The sequence below is a fragment of the Symsagittifera roscoffensis genome, chromosome 3 (assembly GCF_963678635.1).
Source record: "Symsagittifera roscoffensis chromosome 3, txSymRosc1.1, whole genome shotgun sequence".
NCBI classification, from domain to species: Eukaryota; Metazoa; Xenacoelomorpha; order Acoela; family Convolutidae; genus Symsagittifera; species Symsagittifera roscoffensis.
The window spans coordinates 47,716,307-47,728,430 of NC_087064.1; the positions used below are offsets into that span (position 1 = coordinate 47,716,307).

At 37.5% G+C, this 12,124-nt stretch overlaps 1 protein-coding gene across 1 annotated transcript in view; it reads right to left on the minus strand.

Annotated features, from left to right (window-relative positions):
- Nucleotides 1–3,695: 3,695 nt before the first annotated feature.
- Nucleotides 3,696–12,124, minus strand: part of LOC134842161 (uncharacterized) — a 31,451-nt gene continuing 23,022 nt past the window's right edge. The window contains exons 7-9 of the mRNA XM_063858374.1: nucleotides 11,800–11,994; nucleotides 11,221–11,403; nucleotides 3,696–3,927 (exon numbers count right to left, since the gene is read on the minus strand). Of these exons, the coding sequence (XP_063714444.1) occupies nucleotides 3,776–3,927; nucleotides 11,221–11,403; nucleotides 11,800–11,994 (530 nt within the window). The 3' untranslated portion in view covers nucleotides 3,696–3,775. The remainder of the gene's footprint in view (nucleotides 3,928–11,220; nucleotides 11,404–11,799; nucleotides 11,995–12,124) is intronic.

A 12,124-nucleotide genomic window follows, 5' to 3' on the forward strand; every position in this document is an offset into this window, starting at 1 on the left:
GTTGACTTTTTGAAAACTTAGTAAAATTTACCGAAACTTACCGAAATATAGTAGAAAAAATGTACAAAATTTTAGGTTCAAAACTTGTTTTCCTCTGACATTCCCAATGAGGTAACTGAAATTAGAAAAAAAAACAAAATCCATCCTCACAGTATTCGGTATATTTAACGTAGTAAGTCCAAATCTCTGTTTTTGACCACTTTTTAGTCAAACATCATAAGCAAAAAAAGATGAAAAAGTTAGTTAGGGGAGATTTTTTTTGTCTGGTATTTTTGTCTGGGGATTTTTTGTCTGGTATTTTTAAAAGTGTTTTACTTGATAACATCTAATTTTGTTTTAAGCATCCTGGAAATTGCACAGAAAAAAATTATTTTGCAAGTGTTTGGATAACTACTTGGAACTGAAAACTCTCTACACTCTCCCTGAAAGTGGCGCGGAAGTTTGTTTTTGGACTTTTTTGCGCCACGGGAAGTCAGGTACCACGAACAATCATCTTAGTAAGTCATACAAAAGTACTTAGTAAAACATTATTAAAGTTTGAATTGATGGGTAAAACAATATTTTGAAAAAGAAGCTGGTTTAAAAATCCGTTTAGTTTAGGTAGATGTAACATAAAATTTTTTTTCTATGCACTGCGAATTTTTATCTTTTTTTCGAGAAAAATAACTTTATTCGAGAAAATTAGCCAGTTTTTTTTGGCAATGACAATTTTTTCCAACATTCAAAAAAGAGTCGCCACATAATAGAAAGAACACAATAAAAAGCAACACAATTTGGCCAACCGACTCTAGAAAGAACACAATTTGGCCAAACGACTCTAAAATTTTTCTAAAGCCGCCTTTAGCGCCAATATTTTCTAGCTTTGAGGGGGAGCGGGCGCCAAAAAAATGCGATTTTTTGGTCAAAATCTTCCAAAAAGTGCCTAAAAAGTGCGGCGCAGAAAAATCAACCAAAACAGCATCTTTTTACTGCTCTAGGGGAGCTCGGAAATTCAATTTGGTCGATTAAAAAAAAACAAAAGCCGTCAAAACGTTCGAAAACTTTTTGAAAATTCCGCCTCCCTTCCTCGAGAAAAACCTAGATCCGCCCTTGATTCATACAGAAAGACCTGAGACTGTCTCTCAATTTTTTTTGAAAATTCGCTCTCCTGGTATATTTGAGATTGTACATATATTTTGCAATATTATTTCTCGGCAGCCTCGTAATACTTTTTTTTGTTCAAAAGCACAAATGGAAACAATCTTTAACGAATCTTGTTCGGCTGATTTTTTGTGCTTTATCCACGCAAAATCGGAGCCAACAAGAACCTTGAGATTCTATTATCTCATTTTGAAGCCTTTTCAATTGTATGTTTTTGATCTTTGTATGTTCTTTAATTTGTTTTGAATTCTGGTTTTCCAAAAAGTCCCCGAGCGGAGCAAAAGTTTGATGATTTCCCCGAGCCAAAAAGTCCCCGAGTCAAGAAAAATTAGTGGTAGAGCGCTAGATTCTCATACCTGATTTAGCATTTGCCTCTACTCTAAAAATCAATCTTAAACGCTTTATCTAAAAAAGCTATTTTTGAGGTTTCATAAGAGGAAAAATTCTATTTGAACTTTCTGTTGGTGATCATTTTTGCCAAATTTTGATTTTTTTTCCACGAAAAACGGTAGTTGGATTTCTCTTAGGTTGAAATTTGTTGCGCGAAAAATTTGTTAAAAACCGATAAAAAACTAGCTTTAGGATTGCATCAAAAAGCTTAAAACATTAATACAGTGGAAACTATCTTTGCCTTCGGGTGATTATCGGTGTTTTCTCAAATTTTGCCCACGCCAAAGCAGATACCACAAAAACGTTGGATAGGTTCAAGTGATAATATAATTTTTTTATCACTTTCTATCGTAAAATCATCAACACGTAAAGTTGTTTTTCAAAAGTATCTAGGTACCGAGAAAACACTTTGCTTTTTAGTCCTGTATGGAACAAATCAAGCGACAAAAGTGGTGCAAAAATTTTTTGAACAAGCTTTGAAAACAATTTTTACATGGGCTTCATTTTTGAAGCTTTTTAAAGCGCTAGCTTTAAGATAGGAAATGTTTTTTAATTCATCCAAAAAGAAAAAAAAACAAAGGCAGTTTGATTTTTCTTTTAAAACTTTTCTCGAAGAGTTTTTTTTATTCTTTTTTTTGTTGTACATTGTACAAAAATTATAATTATCGAAAACAATACAAACGATTTATGAAATTTTTGATTCCTTTCTTTGACTTGTAAAAAAAACAGTGTTTTTAAAATCAATTTTTATGTTATTCATCCAAAATCAAATGCAAAAGCAATTCGTTACTTTTGAAATCATTCCTAAAGATAATTTATAAAGTTTTCTCATTCAAAGCCAACTGCATAAGCAAGTCGAATATTCAGTTGGCTGCAGGAGTTCCATCACGGCAATGAAAAACTATCACGACAGATTAGAAACTATTTTCAAGATAATTTGGCTCATTTTGCTTTTTGTCCACATGCGAGTTTTTACTCGTGAATTTCTTCGACTCTCAAGCTCAAAATGCTATTCAAGTGTGGAAAACTAGCCAAAATTTATGCATTAAATTTAGATCTACTTTTGTTTTAAATGTTTTATGTTTAAATTCACTAGGGGTTCAAGAAGGCCTCTTCTTCTCTCTCTCTCTCACTTGACCTAATATTTTAGGATTGTTTCAGCAATGTAATGCAAAAAAACACTTGTTATAACAAGTGTTAATTTGCATTGTATTGCTGCGACTAATGTGTATACTCGAAGCATGTTTATCGCGTTGCGGTTGAGCAGTGAACTGATTTCTGGTTACTTCTTTCCAGAAATTGTTTATTTCTAAACTAAAAAGAAATTGATCATTTCTGTACGGAAACTACAAAAAATGTGGCTACGTAATCTATGTAACATTTCTATCTAGAAAAACAGCCTTCGCTGGGTACGGGTCTTTGACCAATAATCAGAACCAAAAAATGCAGAACCAAAAAAATGGGCACGCATCTCAATGGTTGCTTTCCAACCCATCTTTTGTATACCTTTTGCGTACGTTTGGAAGTAAAAATTTCAGAAACTTTAACTTGATCTATTTTTTTTCGCAAACTGAGACTTCAAAACCAGGATGCGTGCGAATGGGGCTTTTAAATCAAGTATGGCTTAGACCAAATATGACCAAAAAAATCCGTTGGAAAAATTTGAAAATTTTTTTTTCACGAGTTTCATTTTCCATTGAAACCCATTGAAAACTCCTCTTTCATTTTTTGAATAATTTGGAATCAGACGCTTCTTCTCCCCTCAGTAATTCGACCCCATGCCCCCATTTGTAGTATTTTGAGATATCCATTTTTGGTAAGGGACACTAAAATTTTTCTGAGGGCTCCTTGGGCCTCAATATATACTAATTTTGAGGGCGGAGCGCGCCGAAAAAACGCGATTTTTTTGGCAAGCACTTTCCAAAAAGTTCCTAAAAACGCCTTTTTTGGCCTGTTTTTTCAAAATTTTACCTGCAGCGCAGAAATTTCGACCAAAACAGGGTCTTTGTAGTGCTTTAGGAGAACTCAGAAAATCAATTTGATCGACCTAAAAAAAAGGTCGACAAAACTTTCGAAATTTTTTTGAAAAGCTCCCCCCCTCCTCGAGAAAATCCTAGATCCGCCCCCTGTCTACAATTTAAAAACTGGGAATTAAACTAGCGTTTTTATGATAATAAATCTAGAGATGATTCCACTAATTTTATCAGTTTTTATATAATCATGTAGATCTAAAAGGAAATTTAATCTATTCTGGACCAGACCACTGACTGAAGGGTTCTTGAATGCTGATAATAGTCGGCTTCAAAGGCTTCCGATAGGTCAAGGACTCATTCACACGTGCACTTCTAGCCCGTTTGAAGATCTCTTCTTTGTTCAGCAACACTCCGTTTTCATCCACTTGAAACAAAAAAAATCCTTTGAAACAGAAAACTTTTTAAGGGATAATAGGAAGTTTTGAAAAAAATGGCTTTTTGGAGCATTTTAAGGCTGGTGAAACAATAGTTTTCAGAGTTGCAACTTAGCTTACATCAATACGAATTGTTAATTGTATTCATGTACTTTTTTTCCAGTTTTTCTTTAGATGGTGTTGATGATTGTTAATTTAAATCCGCAAAAATGAGACCAAATTAAGGGAAAAAAATGTAAATTAGTCGAAAACCATTTTTTAAAAGTTTCTGTTGAAAAATAACTTAAAAGAACATCAATTACTATGCTCATATAAATTCCCTTGAGCTATGTTAGCCTATAAAAAGATAATAAAAACTCAACTCCGTCAGAAAAAACTAGAGTTTGCTAATGGAAGTCCTAATTCTTCTGGGGGTGCCACAGAACTTTTTTGGGAAGTGATTTCGATGTAATTTTGAAAATAATCAAAAACTTTCATTTTTTTGAGTAATTAAAATAAACAGTTATTCCTTATTGGAAACAATGAGTTTTTTTTCGTGTAATTTTTCTGTTCATGATTAAAAGTGTTGCGGATTGATGAGAAAGCAAAATACTTTCTTGAAAACCTAGTAAATAGAAGTTATCAGTGAGAAAAGCTTACATGCAGCCAGCATAAAATTTTAGGGACAAATATGTTGTACGTACACGTGTTCCCTTTTTAGTAACTTTTAACCCAAAACGCGTTCGATAATATAGCAAATTACTTGATGAAAAAATTAAACAATATATTGATAATCAACAATCGATGACCCATTTCAACAGTTGGTTAAACATCAACTAAAAAGGGAGAGACATCATTGATTATAGAGTCAGAACATAACTAATTCAAGATCAACAGATAAAGTGAGTTTGTGCATTCACTTTTTTTAATGTTTCAAATAAAAGTCTTGAAAAGATTAACTTTCATGCCATCACACCCAACCTTTCCGGGTTCTTGATAGTTTATGAGCTCCACAGAGTCTGGTGCAGCTTGAATGGCTGTAGTTGGAGAATAACGTCTTCTGCTATCAAGTTTTGCATCATACTATCTGGACTTTTAGCATCATACTTGTCGTTTCTTTCACGGTTTTGGTGGCTTGGCTAAATCCATCAACCAAGAATTATTCGTTATGAGTGAGTATTGGGTGCAATTGAATGATGAACATTGCAGAAACATTTCGTATCTGGACTGATTTCATTTTGTCCCTTGTTTTTGTGGCATGTTTGCTTGTCTTGACCGCTTGTTCCAATCTTGTCAATCTTACGGTTGTAATCAAGTAGCTAATACTGAAAGCCTGCATTGAAATTAGTAAAGGTGGTTTGGAGTTGAAGTTGACTTAATTGGTTGTGTAATGATTTTTTCCGAGTTGTCCGTTGACTCCCGGCAAACACTTTTCCTATCGAGTTTTTGTTGTTCGGAAGACAGGCGCATCTCACTGAAAGATGACCACCCCTCAGATTTAACAAGGGTTTGTAAAAAGATGGCTGTTAAATAGTTAATTGACTTGACTGAATTCTAGTTCGCATAAATAAGAGAGTGAACTTAGAGGTCAACACTTAACAGCTAGACAGCTTTAGTTGATTGACAGGCAGGTACCAGTCTCACACTTGATAAAGTCTGGGAACTAATAATAGCAACTCGAATGATTGACACTAAGATGATGATTGACAACTGAACATATTGTAGCCCCTGACATTTCCGTATGGATGTAAAATTTAAATACATAGTAATTTAAATTTAAGTATACTCGCCACATCTTCAACCTGCCGCCTCAACTATCATATAACAAACAACTATCAGTTTTAACAATTTGAGTTTTAGGCTTAATGGCCATCCCTCTCCCTGGGTCAACGAGTTTTCGAATAATGTGAAATAAGTTCATTTCCGTTCTCCCCCTGGTTGTGTTCCTGGTTGTTCCGCCCCCTGGATGGTTTCGATCATCACTCCTCCCATTTTGTCTACTGGCTTTCTCCTTCTAGTACTCCTCCTGGTTCCCGAGCTTTCACTTTGGCTTCCTGATTCCCCTTCTTCCTCCTGACTGCTATTTACAAGACACTCCCGCGCCGCTAACGCTGGACGTTCCTGGCTTTCCTTCAATTGTTTACTTTGGCCCCCTTTTCCTCGCTTAGCTCTTGTCACTCTGGTTTTAGCTTTAGCTCCCGTTCCTCCTCTCACTACTGTCGTACTGCCGCTTGGGCCTTGTCCCGCTGCAATTGCCTCGCGCCTCGCTAGCGATTCTACCGGTAGTCGTACCGGAATGTTTATTGGCAGATTGTCTTCCGTATCCGAACTGTCGGACTCGAAGGTGGCTAATTGGACTGTCTTAGCTCGTTTTGATTTCGGGCTCACTACTGCCCCTCTTTTTGCGCTCGCTAGCATATCCTTGAGCGTGGCAGGCTTCCGTTTCTTGGGAAGGTCATGTTTCGGTTTTGATGCCACTGCACTTTTCCGATTTAGGGTCTTGCTGGTAGTACGCTGATATAGATTTCGTCCTTTCCCACTCTCCTGGGTGTTAAGTCCAGTGTCTCCACTCCCTTGGATGTGTGGGGCAACTTCCGATTCCCCCCTTGGACATGCGTCCATTTGTTGGTCACTATCCAGCGTGATAGGGGCCCTTCGCAAGGTTGGAGCGTATGTTAGATCCGACCTCTCATCCCAATTTGAATGCTGAGGGAATGCAACTTTGCTCAACTCAGGATCATTCTCGTTGAAGTATGACTGCCACTGATCCATCTGCTCCTCCTCTGGTTCATCGTGTCCTTCCTTGCAGGAAATGTCCTCCGCCCCCTGGATGTTCATGACCTCCCCCCTTGGATCTGCTTGCATCAACTGTAGTCCAAGTTTACCCATCAAGTCACGTCCCACGATAGATGGTCTGGTCCCCCCAATGACTCGGACTTCTGCTGTCGTCTTCCAGCCGTTTGATGCTAACTCGAGTTCCATTCTGCCCAACATCTTGATCCGATTGTTACTGTAATCTCGAAATTCGTCATCGTCAGTGTTATCCTGCTTCAAGTTGATTCCCGCTCTTCCCACTGTTCTTCTCAAATCTTCTAGTGTTAGAATGGATATCGGCGATCCACTATCGATCCAAATGTTCATCGGGTGCCCATTAATGAATACTTTGAGTTTGGGCCCGGCAACTTTCAACATCATTTCCTTCTTCCGTCGAATTGCCATAACCATGTAATCGTCCGAACTTTCTGACGACCAGCTGTGATGTTCTCGTTTGACGAAACCAACTGAACTTGCCGCAGCTTGGGGCTCCACGTCATCCGAGGGTGTATCTTCCTCGTCGAGAAACTCATCCCCTTGGATCAATCCAACCGGTTGTCCCCCCCTGGATTGTCGTTTTCCTCGGCAAGTCCTCTCAAAGTGCCCAATCTTCTTGCAGAAGTTGCATGTGACGGCTCTCGCTGGGCATCGTTGTCGGTGTTCTGGGGTGAAATTCGGTTGATCGCAGTTGTAACATCTGCGCTCTTGCACTCGATCTTGTGTTCGACCTCCTCCACGATTTGGATACTGACCCCGTCCCCTTGGCATTCCTCGTCCCCTGGATCCGCGAATATTGCTGACTGGTTCCGTTTTAATCTGTAGAGAACCCCCTGGCGATGGATGCGCCATTCCCGTGGAACCGGATACGGCCCCCTTGTAGCTCCTTGCGTATTTGTCTCCTCTTTCGTATGACATTGCGATTCGCAGTGCTTCTTCCGGGGTTTTGGTTTCCCTACACAGCTCGTTCTGCGCGTCCCTGTTCCTCATGTTGAAAATAAAAATGTCTCTAACCATTTTCCGCTCCTGGGTGCCCAAGTTGCATCTTGCCGCCATTCCGCTAAGTTCTGCATAGAACGATTCTAGACTCTCACCCTCCTTTTGTTTCCTCGACAACATTTGGTACATTTCGTACGTCTCGTTCCGCTCTTTCTGAAAGAGAGCTACACAGGTATCCAAAAAACGTGGGTATCGTATTGTTTCCATATCTAAATGTGGATGCTGGTTATGCAATGCTCTCTGTCCCTCATGTCCCAGGGATAAGTACAGATTCGATATTAGTGTACGTTCACCTTCTGCCCGTGGTTTTCCACCAACGTCCCCCAGATCTGTAATCTGTGCTTCGGTTAATGTCGATGCAAAGTAGTATTCTGACGAGACTATTCCATGTTTCGCCACCATCGCCCAATGGAATCGTTGTTTCCAGTGTTCCCATAAAAGTTGTGGTTCCGCCTGATTTGGAGGCCAGAAAGCCACAATTCCAAGGGGGTTTTTCCCCCCACCGTCTGCTGGCTGCGCCATAACAAGGGTTTGTAAAAAGATGGCTGTTAAATAGTTAATTGACTTGACTGAATTCTAGTTCGCATAAATAAGAGAGTGAACTTAGAGGTCAACACTTAACAGCTAGACAGCTTTAGTTGATTGACAGGCAGGTACCAGTCTCACACTTGATAAAGTCTGGGAACTAATAATAGCAACTCGAATGATTGACACTAAGATGATGATTGACAACTGAACATATTGTAGCCCCTGACAGATTTTGTTGAGTAAACTCTCGACGCTATCTTGAAAGATTGAGGATGAATTCTTTTTACCTTGAGATGGTCGGATCTCCTCAATCTAGCTGTTGACTAAATTGTTTTATTTGGCATCATGGCCATGGTTGTAAGTGTCTGAGAGATGGATGCTTCTGAAAGATATTGGATCCAGGCAAACTTCGGAAACTTTTTTTGAGTCAGTAATGTATAATCTCCGTTCTTTATATTGCCTTTAAATGAACTGTTTAGCCGGCTTGTGGTCCAAATTTATAGTTTCTGATTTTCTACCAAGCGACTTTCGATGCAATGATAACCCATTTTTTGTGTTGCTTTACAAAAACGATGTTAAACCCCGGAAATCAATTTCAACTTTGTAGCAATTGGCTGTCAGCAATGTCCCTGATAGGTCATTGTCGCGTTCTAGGAAAAGGGGAAAATAGGATACCAAGTATGTTGAGCTCGAAACGCTTGTTCGATTGTACAACTAGAGGTTTTGAGCTTTTGCACGGTCTCAATCATCATATCCTAATTCACAAAGTTTTGCTTAGACGAAGAGTTTGTGTCCATCGTGTTTTTAGAGTTCGAGCAGCTTCATCAACAGACATTTTCCCGACTTAGTGTTTTTTAGAAGCTTGACGAAATTATACCAGCGCTTGAGTTTTCTTGAACTTTTACTTTGTTGTCATCCATGATGACAATTTCCCACGTGGTTGCTATGCTGATAAGTCTCGATTATAAAGTCAATCTTGTTTTCGTTCGCAAAAACTTTCACTTTCTTTTGTCGAAACTGAGCCCATTCGGATCATAGTTTACCCTTTCATCAGCAATTATTTTAACCGTGTAGCTTTTTTCAGGTGAACTGCTCTGACACCATTGCATTCAAAACCCAAGCGTCGTTTTTTACCCTGTGATTTATATTGTTTCATTGCTGAAGGGCACAAAGTATTCCCAATTAATAGCACACTGCGATTGATCAGCACCGAATGCTGCATTAAATTTAGCTGGTTTCCTCAAGTTTTTATCAGATTCGTATGCAATTTTTTTTAATTTTAACCTGATTTGTTCCAGCAAATTATCCTGATTGATAGTTAAAGTAATTTAAAAAATTGGAGGGCAAATAAACACTGCTCACTTAGAATGATTTTAAGTCACATTTTGTCCTAAAAATCCCAAATGTACGTTATCAGACTCTTTTGGGTTCTGAACAGTCCATAGTAAGTAACGATCACGTGTTTTCTTTCTACTAATAGGAGATGTCACTAAAAATCTTCCCGCGGAGGTTGTTTGCTCAGAAGATCTGGCGGTGTAGAGTCTCTGTAGTATATCGTTGCTTTTTTCTCTTGAATCGCCTGTTCCGACTCAACCTGATTGTCTGTAGGATAAAAAAAATTTCTGCTATCAGGATGCACTTGATTTTCATCATCTAGAGTATCGTTTGTTCATCTGTGCTCTCCGTGCACTCTGTCTGTTGTTTGAAGCTGTCAATCAGGTTATCGCTATCGAGAACGGTCATTTGTGAATGAAAAGTTTAGATTCAATCTGTATGGGCTTGACGTACAAAGATGAAGCTTACAGATTTAGCTGCAGCGTCTTTAATTAATTTATCTTTCAAAATTGTTTCGTTTTTTGTATCGTGAGACGCATATGACCATTAAGGGTGATTAGGAAACAAGCTACAATCATAATAAATTCGTTAACGAATCAGGCATATTACAAAAATTGTTCAGTATAAATTCACATTTTAGGTAGCGCTCAATCGAATGGTCGCCTTAAGGCTAGAAGCCTGTTTGCAGTTGCCACTTGAGAGAAAGTTGGGAATCAGAACCCATATTTTTGTTTTTATCCGATTGAAACATAAAGTTTTGCATAAAGCGTTTTTGTTGATGTAGATCTAAACCATAAAGACCAAGGATTTTTATTTACGATTTCTTTGTAAGAAAAAAACTAACTATTTGTTCAAAAAAAAATTAAAAATTCAACCCAAAAAAACCTTTGCACAGACATCAGTATCATGTAGATATAGGTATCTGAGTTTTTCGACAAAACTGTCTATTTTACTTGCTGGGTATTGCATTATCTTTAACAAAATTTTATACTTTAATTTGACAATCTTATTATGCAAAGAAGTCTATCTCGCTCGTTTATTTTTTTAAAAGATTTTAAATATATTCATAAATATATTAATATGTTTTTAAATTTATTCATCACAGATCGCAATTGTATTGTTCTAATCCGTGTGTCACTTAAAAGATGCTTACGTATTTCTTTGGATGTTATGAAATTATTCACGTCTTTTACTTGTATGTTCTTTTCTTATGAATTTTGATAGTATTTTTTACTTCGTTTATATAGCTCATAGATTGAATAAACTTTGTGTTTTCCTCTCTTCGTTCTTATTTCATCAATTTTTTCCCTGGTGATTGGTCTCATTAAAAATTTTTGTTGTTTCTGTAGTTTATTTAGACTTGTTTTTGAGTCATAAATCAATGTTCGTTTTTTGTAAATTGGTTGTATGTAATTTTTATAGACTCTCACGAGTTGTTCAACCGATAACATGTTTCTAATTTGGTAGAGAAACGAAATGAATTTTGCGCATCTTGTTTTTACATTTCGGATATGTATTTTTCTCATTTCGGATAAAGATTTCTTCGTCTAATTGGCTAGACTTTTAGATTAATGACTATGTAGAATGATCAGCATAAATATACAAGGGTTCCAAATCAGATAAGTGCATACCAAAATCTGTCGAATTGAGAACGAGAGATACATTTGGAATGGGTTTGTGGTCAGGTCGGTTTCCAAATCGACTACCGGGTGCGGTGAAAGGTCTCTTGTGGTTATATTCTCTAGAGTAGGTTGTCCTCGCACCCCTCTCCCCCAACGAACTCAGGTCCACGTCGCCTTCGCTTATCAGGGGCACTAAACAACATCTAATTTTGATTTAGTTTTTTTTCATTTTTCTCTTTTTTTTTCTCCAAAATTCGATATTCAACTGCAAAGCTAACTGATTGTTCATGTTCTAAATTAAAATACAATGTGTCAATATGATCAAACGAACAAACTTTCTAACTTTTTTTTCATGCTAACTGAAGCATGAATGTTTTTGAAAAAATTGATATCGATATTTTACGAGAAGATGAGAAACTGAAAGAGCCGATTTTTTATTTAAAACTAGCCGATCTTCTCAAATGAGGTAACATTTGCAACTCTCTTGAAGGATTAAACTCTTTATAAAATCGTTATTTTTACATGTTTTTTCAATGAAAAGTGAAATTAAAGAGCCTAAGAATCTGATGACTAGGAGTCCGAACTCACCAACTCCCAAAGCTGGTATGTGGAAACCAGGGTTGCACTCATATCTGGTGGTCTGGGGCCGAAGTGAAGCCGGTTGCTTCTTCGGCCGCAGATAGGAGATTCTACTGTTCGTGTCTAGGGTCTTTGGAGGACTTGGCTTCTCACCAGAGGCGTTCAGGTCGCTAACGTCGAAGAACGCAGTTCGTAGATTGACACCTAAAGAAAACTATTTCGTTTTCAGAAAATGGTTTTAGGAATAGAAAAAAGAGGTTATGTACTCATTCAAGCAGTCAATTTGTGTCAAAGCAAAAAATCAAAAAAAAAATATTTATAACGATCCATTAAG